This window comes from Rissa tridactyla, chromosome 1, assembly GCF_028500815.1.
Source record: "Rissa tridactyla isolate bRisTri1 chromosome 1, bRisTri1.patW.cur.20221130, whole genome shotgun sequence".
Classification (NCBI taxonomy): domain Eukaryota; kingdom Metazoa; phylum Chordata; class Aves; order Charadriiformes; family Laridae; genus Rissa; species Rissa tridactyla.
Window position 1 is genome coordinate 160,381,724 of NC_071466.1, and position 19,356 is coordinate 160,401,079.

The 19,356-nt window shown below is 42.7% G+C and overlaps 2 protein-coding genes across 10 annotated transcripts in view; one reads left to right on the top strand and one right to left on the bottom strand.

Annotated features, from left to right (window-relative positions):
• Positions 1-1,789: 1,789 nt before the first annotated feature.
• FBXO7 (F-box protein 7) lies at positions 1,790-18,807 on the top strand. 9 transcript variants are annotated; one of them, XR_008467569.1, is made up of 12 exons: positions 1,790-2,025; positions 3,996-4,293; positions 6,359-6,583; positions 7,974-8,115; positions 9,067-9,150; positions 10,264-10,356; positions 11,300-11,476; positions 12,147-12,184; positions 12,563-12,985; positions 14,802-15,325; positions 15,780-15,956; positions 18,021-18,807. XR_008467569.1 is itself a non-coding variant. In XM_054207638.1 (10 exons), the coding sequence occupies exons 1-9, from the start codon at positions 1,904-1,906 to the stop codon at positions 12,965-12,967; spliced, it is 1,584 nt and encodes a 527-aa protein (XP_054063613.1). In that variant the 5' UTR covers positions 1,790-1,903; the 3' UTR covers positions 12,968-12,985; positions 14,818-15,751. The 9 variants fall into 9 exon arrangements, 2 of the variants coding, with proteins under 2 accessions (XP_054063613.1, XP_054063611.1); XR_008467549.1 differs by having other exon boundaries at positions 14,818-15,325; XR_008467563.1 differs by having other exon boundaries at positions 14,818-15,083.
• Positions 16,763-19,356, bottom strand: part of SYN3 (synapsin III) — a 198,974-nt gene continuing 196,380 nt past the window's right edge. The window contains exon 15 of the mRNA XM_054207635.1: positions 16,763-19,241. Coding sequence (XP_054063610.1) covers positions 19,109-19,241 — 133 coding nt within the window. The 3' untranslated portion in view covers positions 16,763-19,108. The remainder of the gene's footprint in view (positions 19,242-19,356) is intronic.

Genomic DNA, 19,356 nt, shown 5'->3' on the forward strand with positions numbered 1-19,356 from the left:
CAGCTCCTGAGAAACCGAACCATTTTATTTCACACAATTACTTTAGCTTGTGCAAGCTGCTGAAATGGTGCTTCTGCTGGAAACATCACAACTGTACCCACGAACATTTCTCATACTGAAGCCTCCTCCACCCTTCCTCAAGAACGCAGACTAAGCAGCCCTGGAGCCAGCGGGAACACAGGAGGTGGCTGGGACAGGGACAACGCTGAAGGACAAAACAGAGCAGGACATCCACAGCCAATGGAAAATGGTTACGATGTTGAGGCAGCAGCATGACTCACTTTGGATTCAATCCTCTTCAAGAGAGAGGAAAGCAGTGTTTCTGATAGACATGCTGCTCGATACCTCCTCCCATGTTCTGCTTTCTATCCTCTTTGTCCCTGCCTTTGCCACTTCCTTCCACTCTCATCCCCCTCTGCCGCAGCAACCTACTCCTCCGGATTTATCCAGGATGCAGCCCCATTTGATGACGACTGCATAAGCATTCCTCCAACTGGGGCAGTGGCAAAGGGTGCAGAAAGTTTCTTAGGAAACCACTTGTTTTAATGCTTGCAGATGAGGGTCCAGTATGTAACGCCAAGCTCAGCGTAATGAGCACCAGCTCTTCCATTGTTCAATGAGTGGTATTCCATTTCAGTAGTCTGTTTGCCTTTGCTTTTACCACCTTCATCAATACAAGTCTCTCCTTTCCACTGAGGAATTTACTGACATCTTTAAACCACACCACACACATTAAACCAGATGATGGTTGGCCTTGAGCTTTAGACACATTTGACAGCAAACTTTAAAGAGAAGTGAAATTTAACAACCGCCTTTACCTGGGTTGGACGACCATGTTCAATGGTATAAAGGGGATTTCAGCTGTAGCCCAGAACAGAATTTCTGAAGTTTCAGTCTCCTTTTCTGACTGGCCCTATAGGCACTGAAAGGGCATTCACTGTTGCACTGCAAAGAGAATTCACTGTTCTCTGAAATTTAATTTAATTCATTAAATGAATTTTTGAATAGCGCCTTTTCCATTTTTCCCCCATCATCCACAAAGTGTGTATTTCTAGATAAAGCCGAGTGTATGCTTTGGGATCTAAGGTGTGGGCAGGTACCTTTTTCCAAATATGACAAAGAAAGGGGAACTAAAGCCTGTAAAGTGACACTTGTGACAGTCTGTACTTTTGGCGAGATTATTTGACTGCAGGTGTTAAAGCATTACCTCCGAGATGACAATTCGGTAGCGTGCCTTAAAAAAGCCCACGTGCCTTTATAAACCTAAACGCTCTTGGGGGCAGAATCCTCCTTCAGGGCCTGTTTCCATTAACTTCGCCAACGGAGTGTAACGCCCTGCCAAGCCACAGGCTCTCCTTGGCATTTTCGTTTTTAGAAGAACATCTAAACCGGTGCTGCACTGGAGAGGCGGGAAGAGTGCAAAGCGGCCCAAAAAAACCCCTTTCTGCACCCTGGGGGCAGAAACCACTCCCGCCAGCGGCTTATCCTCTTCCAAGCCCGGCGGGGATAAACCGCTGAGGGGGGAGAAGGCCCTGCCCAACAGCACGGCGACACCCTGTAAACGACCGGAACCAACGGCCGCCGCCACCCCTCCACTGACAGCTCGGCGAGGGGGACTGGCCCCTCGGGGCGCATGCGCGGCTACAGCCCGAACGCCCAATCATCGATCGTCCCCGCGCAGGCCGCAGCGCAGCACGCCGAGGCACTGATCGGGACGATACGGGACGGGCCGGGCCACGCCACGCCTCGGGCCGCGGGGGTGGGGCCGCGCCGACCAAAACAACGACACGCCCCAGCAGCCCTTGCGCCCGCTCCCCGCCGCCAGCACCATCACCACCGCCGCCGCCGCCACCCGGCGGGGCCCGCTCGGGGCGCCGGGCGGGCGCGGAGACTCGCCGCCGCCATGAAGCTGCGTGTGCGGGTGCAGAAGCGGACGGCGCCGCTGGAGGTGCAGGGGGCGGAGCCAACGCTGGGGGAGCTGCGCGCGCAGCTGCGCCGGGCCCTGCTGCCCGCCTGGGGGTACAGGTAGCGTGCGGAGCGAACCATCGGCTGGGGGGAGACGGCGGGGGAGGGAGCGCGCGCGCAGGCGGGCTTGGTCCGGCGGGGCAGTGTCATAGGCCGGCCCGTACCGTGGCCCGGCCCATGTTCCACGCCCCGCCCCCCCCCCCTCCCCCCGCCGGCGCTGCTGCCCCCTGCGGGGCGGGCGGGGGAGGACGGGGCGGCGGGTGCCGCCCTGTGGGCCCGTGGCGCCGACGGCCCCACCTCCCGCCGAGCCGCCCCCCTCCCCCCTGCCTGTGGCAGGGGGCACCGGGGCTCCCCCCAGGGGCTGGATGACACATCGCGGGGGGTTGGAGGATTGCCGGCCTGGAGGGTTTATCCGGTTGACGGGGGCGCGTTGCTAAAGCTCGTGCACGGCTTGGTAAGGCCCGGCGCTGGTGAGGCCTGCGTTCGGTGTTGGGCCCCGCACTGCAGGTGCACGTTGAGGTGCTGGAGCGAGCCCAGAGGAGGGCAATGAAGTTGGTGAGGGGTCTGGAGAACAAGTCCTGTGAGGAGCAGCTGAGGGAACAGGGGTTGTTCAGCCTGGAGAAAAGGAGGCCGAGGGGAGACCTTATTTCTCTCCACAACTATCTGAAACGAGGCTGTAGTGGAGTGGGGGTTGGTCTTTTCTCCCAAGTAACAAGTGCTAGGACAAGAGATGGCCTCAAGTTGTGCCAGGGGAGGTTTAGATTGGATATTAGGAAAAACTTTTTCACCAAAAGGGTTGTCAAGCATTGGAACAGGCTGCCCAGGGAAGTGGAGGCATGTAGATGTGGTGCTGAGGGACATGGTTTAGTGGCAACTTCACAGTGCTGGGTTAACGGTTTGACTTGATGATCTTAAAGGTCTCTTCCAACCAAAACGATTGTATGATTCCATCCGATAGGCCCTGCGGCAGCACTGGAGGTGGGACAGTGGGTCACTGCAGCTTCAAACCAGTTTTCCTTCCTGGCTGTTCACTGCAGAACAGGAAGGTGAAACTTTGGGAAATGCTCAGCTGTGAAATACGGATTGCAGCTCAGCCAGAGCTGAATTAATTTCCATGTGGACTTTACGATACAAAAACTTTTGTAGGGTGTCAGTTTTACAGTTTTGCGGGCTTCTTGGAGAATCTCTGGGTTTAAATTTGTTAAACGTTTTATCTATGAAGAACTCCTGGCAGCCTTCGTAGGAGAGTAAAGTCTGCAAAATCAATTTAAGAAACGCCTGCAGAAGGGGCTCATTTTCTGATGGTGGCTAAAGGGTTTGTATTCACAGACTTCTAATTAGGTGTGATGTACAAATGTTTCACTGGTGAAACGCCCATTTGATAGGACAGCACTGTGCTGCGTAGCAGTGTCAGCAGGAGAAATCGGAAGTTTCTGCTTGTCTTGCCACAGTGGTTGTGTTTCATAGCTGATACTGGGTAGCTGCTTCTGTGCTAACCAGTTTGATCATTTCTATTTGGGTTTTTTTGTAAGTGCTTGACCTGAGGCATCTTTTCTTATTACCCTCATTTGCAACTAGCATGCTGTAGGGCAGCGGCTGACCTTTTGAAATGAATGTTTTGATTAATCGAGAAAGCAAGATTGTTGAGTCTGCAACACCATCTTGTTTTTAAATAATCTCAGCCACTAGTTTGTTTAAAGCTTGTTTTGCTAGGTGTGATATCTTCTAACTTTGAGGGCACTTGTTTGCTTTCCTTCATAAATGTTTTTTGAGCAATTACTGTAAATGAAGTTATACTTACCAAGCAGCTATGTCTACTTAAAATGTACTTGGAGAGAAACATGGGGGAAATAATTTCATGACATTTTTTTTTTTCTCACTCTTCCTTTAATATATAGCTAACTATTAATGGATTAAAACCCACAGCATAATACTGTTGTAGTGTGCAGTATGCGTTTCTAACTATACCTCTCTGTGCAGTTACCCAGGTGAAGCCAACCATGTTTTCTTACTTTTTTTCTATTTTGCAGTTCTGATACTGAGTTTTCAATAACATTGAACAGAAAAGATGCTCTCACAGAAGATCAGAAGACCTTAGCTTCATATGGGATTGTTTCTGGTGATTTGATATGCTTATTACTGGAAGAAGCAGATGGACAACCCAACCTACCTCCTCCTCCTTCTACTCCTCCCCCACTTCAGAATGGCCATGAGCCGTCCACCTTGACCTCCAACAAAAGTCAGTCCAACAGTCCAAAAGAAGAAGGGCAAAATAAGCAATCTGACAAACAGAAAGCTCAGGTGGAAGTTCAAAAGAGTGATGAGAGGGTAAGTACATGAGAATCGCCCTGTACAACACGAGACAAAAAGAAGATATCTTGTTGTGTCAGTTGCTGAACTACATAGTGAAGAATCTCTTCAGAATATTTGGCTCTTCATACTTATCTGATATATAGCTAGTTATTTGGATGAAATTTTGTCCCTATTCCTTGTCTGTTAGCTGTGATATGGAAGCTAGTTCAGAGACCCCGAGATGTTTCAGATCTGACACTTTTACAGGATTGAATGTTTTTGCTGGAACATGCACTTCCCATAACGAAGTTAGGAGTGTGTTTCTTACCTGCCTCAGTGCTGTCTTCTTGAGGAGACTCTTTCTAGGTACTGAACAAATGCAACAGACACTGCCTGTTGGAAACACCACTCACAAGAACCACTCACAATATGAGTGCACAATTCCTTTTTAATAGGTTGTAACAGTTCCCTATGATTCAGACAGCCTGCCATAGAGTGAGGCCTGTCTGTCTTGTGCATGGAGGTTGTGTTCCTGCAATAGGTCCTGCCTCATGCTTCATAGATGTACATCTGTATGACCCCGTATGCTTCATGCAGCCAATAGGCACATTTTTTGCATATTACTCAGGGGTTTGTTTTCTGTGTGACAGTACATGCAATAGTTAAGCAGATAACAGCTCCCACCAGCAGCTTGGTCCTGTGGTGAATGAAGTCTCCCTGGAGAAGGTTCTGCAGGTACAGCCTAGTGCCATGGTCTATCTCATTATACAATCCTGTCCTTTTTAGACAGGAGCTTGAGAAGCTGGGAAGGAATTGTCTTCCAACATTCTTTTGAAGCAAGTAGTTTTTTGTTTTGGAACTAATTTCAAATACAAAATGTTCTTTGATACAACCTTTGTATGAGGTATATGGATAAGTGGTCTTTAAAAAATATTATTTTAACGTGAAAATTAAGATGTAGGATGAAAAGAATGGTAAGTAATGAAAAAAAATGTTGCTGCACCATTGTCCTATTGATTCTTGTCAGGAACGATAATCCTTACATGGTGCTGTGAGCACGTAGGCTCCTTATGTGTGTCAGTCAGACAATAGTAAGCTGTGCAGAAGTATTTGATTCACATGTATTTAATATTCAAAGGCAAGATGAAAGATTCTCACATCTTCCTCCAAAAAATGTGGTGAAAGATGGCAGGAAAATTTTTAAGCAACTAGGTGTCATTGCAGAAGAGCTCTAGAAGTCTGGAAATCTATGTTTAACTGGGGCCATGTGCATTGCTGTTAGTAAGAGAAGGGATGTTCCATGGGTGGATGGTGATGCCAGCCTCATACAAACATGGGGGTGTCTTGTGCCATTGGGTATGGATGTGCGGGAGAAGTAGCTACAGCTCCTTTAGACTTTCTTTTCCCTTTCCTGACCCTTTCCCTGGGTAAATCTGCTTATAGTTTTCATTCACTACTTTTTTTTTTTTTTTTTTTTTTTAAATGTGTCTATGAGTAGTTTTATCAGTTAACGTAATAATATGGTGTGATTTTGGTAGAAGAAAGGAAGCCACAGTAAAACCACAGTGCTGCTGAAGTGTCAGCAGATATACTCCATTAATTTTTTTTTTCCCCCTGACGCTTCCCTCAGCTATTTAGGTCTATTGTGTTTCTAAGCAGTCTGAGTTACCATTTTGGTTACTTGCCATGTATGTTGGCTATGTTTAAATAAATGGTGGTACTGCAGCGAGTAGATTATTCCTGTGTATGTTGTGAATATTATGATGAAGGTTTAATATATTATTACTTTGTCTTCAAGTAGTATGTGCAATCAAATGGCAGACCCTTTTATGAAAGGGGTTGCATTACAAACATCAAAAATTACAGAGGCTATGTGTATAATTCCTGTCTCCAGTTGGGATGCTAGAAAATGGAGATGTAACGAGTCTGTACAACTTGCATGAGAAATCCGTTGTTGTGGTTTGAGCTGGGCTGGCCACTAAATGACAGATGCTCTCTTTAGACTTGGTGCTTGTGAGGGCTGGAATAAGCAGACAAATAATATTGATGTATGTAGAGGTGTAATTTTCTGAACAAAGGTGTGTTTTGCTTTCCCTTGAAGGCAGGATCCAGCCTAGAATTTCCTTCTGGATTAGTCCCAGAAGATGACCTGGAAGAAGGTACAGGTTCCTATCCCTCTGAACCCATGCTGTGCAGTGAAGCTGCTGATGGTGAAATACCACATTCCTTAGAGATGCTCTACCTTTCTGCTGAGTGTACCAGTGCCACTGATGCCTTGATTGTTCTAGTACATCTTCTCATGATGGAGACAGGCTACGTACCTCAGGTAGGTGCACAACCAATCAGGAAATTTCTTGGTCAGTATAAGAAAGCTGTGGAGTACAATGGGAATGTGTGATACAAGATGCATCTGAAGAGCAGCGTCTGTCTTTGTGTATGTCAGTCAGCAGCAGGGGCTGCTGAAGTATCGGCTTCTCTAATTTCCCTGACCAGTAAGCCTTAAGGCTAAAGACTAGAGCAGCTTTTAGGTGTGAGAGAAGAGGCCTATCCCCATGTTTTTTTCAGTCCTCAGCCTCATTGGGACCCAGCTGATAGCCTGCTGTTTCTGCTTTATACTGTTGAGCTTGTGTAGATGTGCTTATATGGTAGCACTTGTTGAAGTACTGCCAGAAGCATCAGTATCATCTCAAATGTATCCTGTTCAGATGGTGGTTAACAAGGCCTAGGTCTGCAAAAACATTGTCTCCAATTCCCTATTTACTTCAACTAAGTTCAGCTAGGCTTTGGTGCCACTAACCTGCAGAGCTGTCTAACTCATACTCGAGCACCTATGGCAGTACGTTTGTACAATGTACAAATTTTACCTTTTCCCTTCAGATTTCCAGATTTGCATTGTATGTTTATTAGTATGTGACTGAATATGCAAAAAAAACCCCATTTGTTCTCAGGGAAGGTGTTTAAATTCTTGTGTGTGTTTTTTTTTTTCTTGTGATGAGGCTAACTAAGCACATGTAGGGGGTCAGTTTAGGTGGCTGGTTGACCAATAGCAGTTTAATAAATCTTCTAAGTTAATTGCATTCCTATAGCCTGAAATACTGAAGAATACATTTGGCCCTGGGAAGATTTGTTTATGTCAGTCAGTAGGCTTGGAAGTAGGAAAGATGATTGCTGTGCAGATTTAAGAAGAATGAGAGAGTCTGCTTGTACTTGTGATTTTGTTGTGTTCCCCTCTGGGATTCCATCTGAGCCTTCTCATGCTGGAATTGAAAGGAAAAACTGTTAGTCTGCTCAGATTTTTGAATGGATTTCAGGCTATGATTCTTCAAGCCCTGTTAGACCTTGTAAATTCACAGAAAACGTGCAATAACATGTTTTTCATGCAGTAAATTAAAGTACATGCAGGAGTTGTCAAAATGCTGGAATAAATGACAGAATGACTGTATGTCTCAAAGAAATAGGTGTCTGCTCGCTGAACAACCTTCCTTGTCAAAACTGGGACAGGACAAAAAATTACTAAACTTCTCCTTAGATTTGATGTTAGTCTTGGGGAAAATAGTATATAATCATGCAGTTATAGTCTGTTACAATGTGCATTGGGACTAAACTAAGATTTGCAAGCAGCATTCTGGCATTTCCAAACTTTTAATTCTCTTTTTTCACCCCGTAGTCTTGGTACATTGCTAAAGCATGGCAGCGTTATCTCTGTATGTTTTTAGGGGACAGAAGCCAAGGCAGTGTCTATGCCAGAGAAATGGAGAGGGAATGGTGTTTATAAGCTACAGTACACACATCCCCTTTGCGAAGAAGGTTCTGCTGGTTTGACTTGTGTGCCTTTGGGAGATCTTGTTGCTATTAATGGTAAGTTAGTCAAGTTTTAATCCCGGATGCACGTTGCAAAATATCACCATTGTTTAGCAAGAGGAAACTTAAATGTGCTTTTATGCACTCTATTTAGAACTGCACCTTGATTATCCAGGTTGCTGAGGTCTAAGAGATGCCACTTCCTGATGCTGAATATTCTTGGCATTTCCTGTCTCCATGTTAACTGTTTCTCTCCCTCTAATCAGAACGGATAAATGCTTAGGAGATTCATCTGGCCTTTTCCTTGCAATGTTGTAGAAATCTGTTTCTTGTCTCATTTCATAGGAACTTTCCTATACATTGCCAAATGTTAGAAGAGGTAGATTTGCTCCAGCTACAATATTTTGTCTTGTTTATAAGTCTTGCAAAGAACATGAGACAACTTCCAGACTATGTATTCTTTAGCTATAATACTTCCTGTAGCACACTAATGGTTCAACTGTGGTCTTAAAAATAGTAGTTAGTTATTCAGTCCAGAAAATTTAGGGGAGTCTAAATTTTTGAAGCAGCTTCCATACCACTTGGTGGTTTTTTGGAGGTCTTTTTGTTTTTGTTTTTTTTTTTCCTTTCTTTTTGATATTTTATTTAGCATTTCAGCATTTTCACATTTTTGCAGAACCAATATTAAATTGGGACTTGATTCTATTTTCAAGATATCTCACTAAAATTTTTATGTTTATTTGTAAAACTTGTAACTGATCATGCCGAGGCAATGCTTGGTTTGTGTCACCAAGATCTTTGTTTATTCCCTTCTATTTTAAGTTCCATTTTATTTTTCTGAAACTTTTATTTGTCTAGCTGCTTGCTGTAGTTGAGTATTTTCCTTGAGGGGATCTGGAAAGGGAGGAAAGTAAAACACCTCTGAAGGGTAAGGCAGTAATGAAGTGATCTTTGTCATCTCTCAGTGTGTTTTAAATTTTGAAATGTATTTTTTTCTTATATTTGCAGCAACATTAAAAATCAACAAAGAGATTAAAGGTGTTAAGAGAATACAGCTATTGCCAGCATCCTTTGTTTGCTTTCAGGAGCCAGGTATGATTGATCTATGATTCTCATAGTAGTAAATTGAAAAGTAAAGAGGGGACGTAGTGGGTAAGGGTATACTTCAGCAGAGGACCAAATAGCTACAGAACAGCAAGAAAAGAAAAATGTGGCTACCATTTAGGTTAGTCATAGCTTTGTGGTAAAAGGAATTCGGAGTGTAGCCATTCAATAACATTTGGCTGTTAAAACAATTTGAATTTCTTGGATTAACAGTGTAAGGAAAGAACCCTTCAAAACCTGAGTCATCCTTTGGCCCGTATGCCTGTTACTTATGAGGTGCTAAACATATGTGTGAATCTCTGGGGTAGCAATGCTGGATTATACCTGCTTTCTGCCTGGCAGTTCAGGACTTCAGAGGCTGATGGTACCTACACTCTTGTCATGGCACTGTAATTGTTATATTCTTTTTGTCAGAAGACATGTGCTGACCACATAGCTCTCTCCCGCATGCCAAAATTAGAGGGAAAACTAAGGCGGGGAGGAGAGAAAGGCAGATAGATGTGGATCCTTGCAAGCACAAACCTGATCAGCCTTTTGTTCTCTGAAATATATGACCTGCTTTGTTGGCAGTTGAGGCTGGCTCAGTGTTCTGTGCTTTGTCTTGGGTAGCCCCAGTTGCTGATGTACAAGTCTAGTTGAAAGGCTTTAGAAGAATAACTGAGCACTGAAATGTGTCCAATATAATGGTAGAGTCTTGTGGCTCCTCTTTCTTCAGAGAACAGAAGGGAAAAACATTCCTGTCAGAAAAATGAATATTGCAGACATTTACAACATAGGTGCATGTTACACAGGAGCTTTGAAATCTGACAGAGGAAGCTCTGATAGCTTGAAAGTCAGTTTGTTTCTGAAGAACTCAAGTATTTTTCTTAATAGTGCTTTTTAAGGCCAAAGGAAAGCCTCGCCTGACCACGGAACTGGTCTATAGTTTGTCGATTAATTATTTATTGCATGATTATTACACTCTAGCTGCAGAGCCGTTCCCATCAAGATTACAAGCAGATTTCACTTCTGGTTATAAGAAAAACGTAATTCTTCTGCTCTTACATAATTTTTGCATTATATCCTCCTGAAAATAAGCTTTTTACCTCTCTTCTTTGATAGAAAAGGTTGCAGGTGTTTACAAAGATCTTCAGAAATTATCCCGTCTCTTTAAAGACCAGCTGGTTTACTCTCTTCTGGCTGCTGCCCGACAAGGTGAGAGAAAATATTTACACTTAGAGATGGTACCTCATTTTTGAGGATGGAGGGAAGGGGGTCCATACAAAGCCTTGAAGGAAAAGTGTTACAAATAGCTGTTTAGTGATGGGTGTATAAAGAGTAAGCATCAAGTAATTTATACATTTTAAAGAAATTATATTAATCTTTGTATCTCGGAAAGTGTTAATATAATGATAATTTCCTGGTTTTAATTTTTGATTGCTCTAGTCTGACTTAAGAGACTGGAGTGGCTGTTTTCCACACTTCGCGATGAGAAAATTATACCACAATAATTTTGTGGCAGTAATTCTGTAGTTTTGATCCATTTTACTTTGTCAAAGCAGAAGAATTTATATAGCATCATATTTGGAAGTCTAACCCCAGTAACTCAGTAACTGGTCATTGTGGGCTTGGAAAGGATGGTAGGAAGTAACCCAAGCTGGTGTTTGTGAAGCAGTAGGAAGCCAGGCTTTCACTGCATGGATATTGCCATAAAAGGTCTCAGCTTTGTATTCTGAAGACTATTCATTGGAATTCCCTCTAGACTTCAGTGTGGGAAGATTTTATGTGAAGCATGTGCTCTGTATTTAGTATGGTTTTGTGGGCTTATGAAATTGGGCAGGTCTTTTTTTCTCTACCTATTCCTTTGTTCCGTAGCCTATAAACATAGTTAGGTATGTGGAATGTTTCTTAGGCTTAGTGGCCAATAGTGGTCAGTATAAAGTGCCGTTTGCCCTATTTTGTGCACTCAGTAAATGTACTTAAGAGTTGCAAGAGATCTGTTTTATAAGAAGTCACATCACACTACGTTCTGAGAAAAGTGGTGTAACTTGGACATTTAAGGGAACGATTGTAATGTCCGTCCTTTCTTTTATGGTCTTTAGAGATAGAGTAAGCTCTGCACCACTTAGGTAACGCTTCTGTTTTCTCCATTTTGTAGCTCTGAACTTGCCAGATGTGTTTGGGTTAGTGGTCCTTCCTCTTGAGCTTAAGCTTCGGATTTTCAGACTTCTGGATGTCCGTTCACTCATCTCTCTCTCTGCTGTTTGCCGTGATCTTTACACAGCTTCAAATGACCAGCTTCTATGGAGGTTTATGTATCTGCGAGATTTCCGAGGTAATGTTGAGACACATTTTTCTAATTACATTCTCATGTGAACAGAGGGATTAGGTCTGACAGATTTTTCGTAAGAGGCTCGTCAGGCAACCACTTCTGATTTTTAAACACTGTGAATTAATGCAGTCATTTGTGACTGACCAGTACAGTTCGTCAGGTGTAATGCAGGTGGATGCGCAGTTTTCTGCCAGGAAAACTGGTGATGATCTGCTGAGCCATTACTGATGGACCACACAGTTCTTCCGGTTGTGTAGTGCACACTTTCCATGTTTTCATCTGTTTCCCTGGCTACCTTTGTGTACTGGCTATTGCAGATATTAGGAAGTGAAGTGAAGAGTTATTCCCGCTATAATTTCTCACAGGAGATTGAAGAAATAAGGTGATCATGGGAAGTGCAATCAGAAGTAAAAGATGGGGACAGTGTTACTGGGATTTCTCTACTTTTGTAGATGATGCTTTAGGTAGAACGGGTGTGCAAGTAGATTACCTGTTGAATGGTCATGGAGCTTTATATTTTTTAAAATGCATTATTTTTATGAAAAATGTATTCAACAAAAGTGGATTTTTTTCATCTCTTGATTCTTCAAGTTCTGACAAAACCGTGTGTGTCTGTGGCATGAAGGCTACTTAAAATAGATCGCTTTTCTTAATTGTTTGCTTCTCTTTGTAGATCCTATTGCAAGACCTCGTGACACAGACTGGAAAGAAGTAGGTGGCTTTTTTATATAATTTCTCTGTGATTAGTCTCCGTGGCTAATTTGAGAATAGAAAGTATAGACTTTGTGAGGCAGTAACTTTGAGTTAAATTTTAGTTTAAAAGTGTGGTGTTCTGTATACATATGTTGAGTTTGGTCAGAATAGGAGAAAACAGCATCAACAAGTTACGTGATGCATGCCCAAATCATGGGTTATTGGTCTTCCAGAGGTGCTGTGTTTGGTCTTTGGCAGGCAGGGGAGTTGCTGTTTTAGGTTTTCAGACTGGCGCGGAGTGCTTTTCTGAGAAGTGCTGCAGAACCGAATGCTGTTGCTGAAGGTGGAACACAAATCACTTCTAGAGCTTAAAAATGCCTTTGTTTCTGTCTGCAGCTATACAAGAAAAAGTTGAAACAGAAGAAGGAGGCCCTGAGATGGAGGCACATGATGTTTCTGCCCCCTACACCTCATCCAATCCCCTTTCATCCCAACCCCTTCTATCCTAATCCCTTTCCTCCCAACCCATTTCCATCCAACCCAATTTATCCCCCAATGATCATTGGTGGAGAATATGACGAGAGACCAACACTTCCATATGTTGGCGACCCAATTAACTCACTCATTCCTGGCCCAGGAGAAGCACCAGGCCAGTTTCCTCCATTCAGACCACATTTTGACCCAATTGGTTCCTTGCCTGGAGCAAACCCTACACTTCCAGGACGAGCTGGTCCCAATGACAGGTTTCCACCTCGACCCAGCCGGGGCCGCCCCATGGACATTCGCCGTGCATTCATTTGATGGCTGCTTCTTCCTTCAGTGAGTTTTCTAGTCCCTGAGCTTGCTTTCTAACTGCAGGGAACTGCAAATCCCAGGCACTAACATCTGCCTTCTCTTCAGATTGTGGCAAGAACATGTGTGCATGGTAATATTTCAACCACAAAGGCTGGGTTTGTTTTATGCTCTGGTAGTACTCTACCACCTGGCACCAGGGTCTGTTTCACCAAGAGCTACAACTTAGAACAGTTTGTTCTGCTTCCCCTCGGCCTTGCCGTTAATCATCTGCGAAGTGCTACTTAGAGACCAGAAGGATACTGGCTAAATATTTGCTGCATCAGATAAAGAGCACTTTAAATACAAACCCTATACTTGTCTGTCTTATTTGAAGAGTTTTATTAAATTGCCAGGAAAAATGATGTTGTTTAAAATCTACCTGGCTAATAATCTTTATTAACAAAAATTCTGACATGTTCCGCATAGAACAGGATACTACCACTGTTACGGTAGGTGTGAATTTGTAGAAATTTTCAAAGGTGACATTTCCTTTTTCCTTTAATGTTTTATTAGGTAAAAAGCATTTTTGTATTGTTACTTAATACACAAAGAATACAGGAAAGGGATTTTCTTTACAAGGGTAATATTAGAACACAAATAAATTCGTTTTACAAACAGCTGAGCAAAGTCATGCTACAGTGCAACTCAGAAGTCTGAACAGAAGCAGAGCAATTTTACAAAGAACCAGCAGCAAAACTTTTGTCTTTCTCCTTGACTTTACAAATAAGGAGCTGTAGTACATGGCTGCGTTTACTGTGTGAACTAAAACCGGTGCAAAAAAATCTTTCCTCCTGCCTAACTTACTTAAGGAATTAAATAAGTTAACCTGGTTGCAGTGGAAATGGGATCACAGCAGAAGCAGAATGGATTCTTACTTTACTGCAGTAAATTCCATTTAATTCCATTACTTAAGTATCAAAATGTATCATACCAAGAGGAAACGTGTTGTAGCGTGTTATGAGCACCTTTCAAGTGTTGTCTTAATAACTAATGAGCAACTAACAAGACCACTGTTAAAGTCTCCCGATGAGATCTGCAGGCTGATGCTGGAGCTCAAAGGAAGACTGGGATGACTAAACTTTGCTAGAACTTTTCATTTCTTACATATTTTTTTAAGATGGATTGATCTCAGTGTTTCTGTACATGTAAGTGGTACCGATGACTGTTGTGACAGCTGATACTATTTTCTAAAATCTTTTTGAAATTCCAACAGTGGAAATAAAATGACATTTCCTGTTAAATACAAGCTGCTTAATCAGTAATACTTATGTGCTTTTTCAGGTGATATTTCAGTGATTCATCTTCTTGTTTTGTATAAAATGAGCTGACTTCAGTAGGGTCAGGAAGTTTTGCCATTTACTCCAGTTGAAGTAAAATACATACTTTATTTTGCTGTCAGAAGTTTTGCTTCTTTCTTCTCTCTTCTACTTTGCAGCAACAGCATACCAGTGCAAATCCTGCCACAATTAAACACCTAAGAGTACGTATTTATAGAGTCTGTGAACAGCGTTTTTCCTTCAATACCAAGATTAGCCTTAATTTTTGACATTTGCCTGCGGTGGTTGAATTGCCTGGTTCCAACAGAATTTTCCAGGATTGTTCCAACAGTCAGGCCTCTTAGAGCTTACAGTGGTCCTTTATATTCCAATGACTATAAAAAGGAAAAGGGAAATCTACACTGCATTGGTCTTGCACTGTTTTGTCCTTGTGATGGGTGCTTCAGAAATGCATACATAATATTCAGATAAGGTTATACAGCTTTAATTGATAAAAAAAACCTTAACTTTTCACTTTTTTCAAGCTCTTTCTGGGAACAGTGATCTCTGTGTGTGAGATACATTAATTTTGTGGCACCAGTGGTACTCACATCATCAGTGCCTTGATGACAGTCGCATTGCTTGCTCTCCTGGCACTCCCCATGATGCTCTGGAGTTGGGCCCTCTCTGCTGTGAAGACATCCTCGTCCTACTTCTGCCAGGCTGATGCTACAGGTTCTGTTTATCCTGTATTTTGTCATTTGAATATCTGTTTTTGAAGAAATGAACTCAACCTTTTTACAGATACACCATTAAATGACCTGAAGGTATTCCTTCCCTGTCTTCATTGTTCCTTCACATTGTAGTAAAGGTATTGTGAGCCAAAGATAAAGGAACTTGACTTACCCTGAACTGCCAAGTTCCCTAAAGCGGAATTCCCTTTATTCATAAAAGAGTATATGAACTATAAAGTGAGTATCTCAGGACCAACAGTATAAAATTAGAAGACAAAACAAAGGAGATACTTCAAAACTAGCTGCTTATTTTGTTTATTCGCCAGCTCCTCCAGGTATGTGCGTTATTGCTGTTTGTGAACTATATAGAGGAGAAATCACAAAAGATGAAATGCCTGAAGACGGGCATTTCTTACCTGTACTGTTCATCTGTATCCGGCACTGTTAGTAGCAACCCTAACAGTCACTTGGAAATATGGAACTGTTGTCGTTGGCTTTTCTATTTATTGTTTTATCTTATTCATGAAACTTAAACCAACCAGGTGAAGTAACTGGGTCATATGCAGGGTGTAAGGTCTTACATACTTGCCTGTGATTAGTGAAAGAGAAGAAAATACCGCTGCAGGTATTAGGAGGACTGCTATGCTTCTGAACCTTAGCTTTATACAAGACTTATAGTTGCATGGGAACAAAAGTGACATTCCTCTTGAAGTACCACACCTAGATATTACAAAAAAAGTCAAGATGTTTCTCAGTCTGTAAACAGCAAAATGTGAACTGATTTTCCAGGTGGTAGATGTGAGTGGGTGTCCTAACTGTGTCCCAGCTCCTTCTTGGGCTGGATCCAAACACACAAATCTGCCTGTGTTTCCTGGCTTCCATGTGAAGAAAATTAAAACACACAGGACAAAAGGGAACCTCTGACCAGGTGCTCAGTTTTCACAGCTGTGTGAGAAAAATCGCAAGGTGGGCTGTGGGGTATGTCTACCCCGTGATTTAAATGTATCTTCTATTCACCAGCTTTTCCACTGCCTTCTTACTGCCCCTAACTGCTCTTATATTTAGGTACGTAAATACCTCTTGGGTATACCTTAGTTCCCTGTTCATATAAATGGAGAAGATACCCCTTGTATTCCCTCTCTCTCTCCTGCTGTGTTAGATTGTAGGGATTTTGGAATAGAAACCCTGCATCAAAGGTGATAACCTGAATATATGATGATGCATTTGTGGGTCTCCTGCTAGCCACAACATCTCATAGCTGAGCGTCATAGTTGTAGATTGAAGTGTACTGTTGGAACACTTATAGGGTACAGTGTAGAGTTTCATTATTTTAACTTAGGAAAGTAACTGTTTTCACTGAAGCACTTCTGTGGATAGAACTGAAGATGCTTTTCAGGAGCTGTAGGAGTAACCAAGATAAGTTGAGAGTGCCTGTGGATTTTGCTTGTTTTTGCAAGCTGGACCTGGGAGTTGGGGAGATGCCATTCTGTTTGCTTGTCACTTGAAAGGTGACAGCTGGGAGCTGTAGGCAGATGAAGAGATCTGAGTCACTGCTGGGTATCAAGTCAACAGTGCTGTCCTGCTACTGTGGCCCCTTGGAGGACAGCCCTGCTGTGTTCAAATACAGCATCAGCAAATGATCCAACAGTTGTGGTTTTGGTGATGAACTGGGGTCGATTTATGGGGGCAAGCCTTACTAGTCGCTAGTTACTTATTTTTCGTGTAGGTTGTGTTGGTAAGAGAGACATTAAAAGATTCAGGGGATAGAGCAATTGAGGATTCTGGCAGTAAACTTTTATTTCTGTCTTTGCATCTCTGGTGACCATTTAATAGGGAAAGGCATAAACCATGCTGAGGGAAGTGTTACAGAAGGAAATCCTCTCCCACCAGGGTTGTATTACCTCCCCTCCGTATAGTGGAGCCTGTTAATCTGCTATTGTTCTTGCCAGTGGGACAGTGCTTGCTCAAGGCCGTTTGTCACTCTTTTATTGCTCCTGGAGGCTGCAAAACATCAGGGTCTGTTTTTTTTCTCAAATAATGGCATGTATTTATGATGCTACATTGTAAACTGCTTAGCAAACCTGGAAGAACAACACAGAACTGGAGGTAAAAAAAAAAGAGAGAAATTGTCAGGGAATAGGGTGGTTCTATAATACTGAACTTGAGGTATAAATCATTGATCCAGATGAGTCTCTTGAGAACCTTTCAACCTGGAAAAGCTATGCTGTGACTTGCCTGAAAGTCCACGGGTCACAAAAGCCAGTATATGCATAAAGGCCTGCACAGGGGTAGGTCATACAAGGTCCAAATGATTGCATTGGATTTGGATGTTCATTACAGGTGCTGTGCAGGAAGGAATTGCTTGTTTGGCTTTATTCCCACCAGTGAATTATAAGATCCAAGATGGAAAATGCTTTTGTTGCTTTGGGGATCTCCCTGTTTAAGCGACAGCAAAGATCTGTGCCATTGGCTCAAATGTTTTTTAACTTACCGACCTCCCTGCCTCCCTGGGCATTTCTAATTGCCATCAAGGTGAAGTTGCTAAGGGAAGCACAGAGCCAAAAGTCTGGCCTTGAAGCTGTATGCATGGTTTGTGACTAAAGTGCTTAACAAAACTTGAGTCGAGGAGGTGGGATGGGGACTTGTGTCTGCATCAGGTGTGTTATAAATAGAATTAGCACAGTGCAAGGGGTAGGTTCTCAGCTGGTAGAAATAACCATAAATACATTGATTTATCCAGGGTGTTTTTTCAATTGTGAATGTAGCTTGTGTCATTCCTGTTTTTTGCAACGTCCCAGTTCTAGTATATGTGCTCATTCACAGCTTTCTTCTGTGTTAGAGGAAAAGCACACCTGGCAAAGATCCATCGCTCTTCTCTGGAAGAATAATTCTTGGGGGTGGTCAGGGGGAACTAATAGTGATCGTTACCTGCTTGGGGCAATCCCGTACATGCCCTCCCATGGCTTGGTGTCTGTGGATGGACCCCAGCTCATCTTATTTGTAAAGGAAAGTTTTCCTTTTCTGTTGCAGGTTTGTCACCTTGCATTTATATTGCACTCACCCCGGTGAAGTCAACGGGAGTTCAAGAAGGGAGACAGGATTTCACTCCATCTCTCTGTCCATTCGGTATTATGGAACACTCAGCACACAAATATGTGCACTTCATCATCTCTGCTATTAATTAAGCGTGTTCCTGGGGGACATACTTAGCCAGATGTGACCAAGTCACCAAAGTGCTTGGAGTTTAGCTGGGTTTTGTCTGGAATTTGTGTGAACTGTGAATGTGAACTCTTCGTGTTTCCAGGGGCAGGGGAAGAAGTTGTTTTTTGTGTGGAACGCCCATTTCTCAGGTTATTTTTGAGCTAAGGCTACAGGGTTAGAACATGACATTTTTCTCTCAGAACTCAGGAATCACGTGCAGGGGACATAAATGCAAGGCATGAAACGGAGATGTTTTATCTGCTATGAGCTGAGTGATCTGGAACAAACCAGCAGTCCGTCTGGATGACCTGCTTATGTGATCTTTGGCACTTACTGATGCCTGGTACCGTATTTAACTTGAATGTAGTTTTGCTCCGAAAAGTGACTTTTTGTAAAATTGTTATCATGAAGTTCCACAGTTCACTGTGTTTCCATGCTCAAGCATGCTCACTTCATCAGTCAATGAATACTTATTCTTGACTCTGTCTTTGCACATCTCTTTCTGAAATAAGCCTTTTTTTTTTAGCTCGACCTCAACAAGAATTCAGTAATTGGAAGTTAGCAATTGTATTGACTATATACAAATCAAAATAAAATCTAGTTTGCACTGTCATAACTGCGTTGACTCCACAGGGGTTAGCAAGAGTAAAATTTGCTTTACAGCTCAGTAATTTGAACAGATGTGATTCTGATTATGCACAAAAAACAATGAAATAGTGCCACTTTTATACAGTCACTTTTCAGACCGTTATTAGAATATTTTCTTTGTATTAAAACAACTATAGTTTTTTAAATTCTGTTTACCCAGGTGTTAGTTGTGAATCGCTGGGTACCATTGAGTATATTCCAGGATGACATCAGGTACGCTGATATGAAGAGTGAAGGCTGACTAAAGCACGGATCCAGGTGCAGGGCTGTTAATCAGAAAACAGGCTTGCAAATGATTTCCTCAGGTTGCGGATGGTCTCAGCTTTTGCTTCATCTTCATTGGTATTTCCCCGCGGAGATGATTCAGATATGCTGAAGGTGTTTGTCAGGGACTGCGATTTGCTGAAATGGAGAACAGAGTTCACACTCAGCAGGAGAAGGTGGTAGTTCAAAGCTGGTTACTGATGCTTTGTGTTCCATCACACAGACAAATTCAAGGATAAAAGGAGAGGTTAGC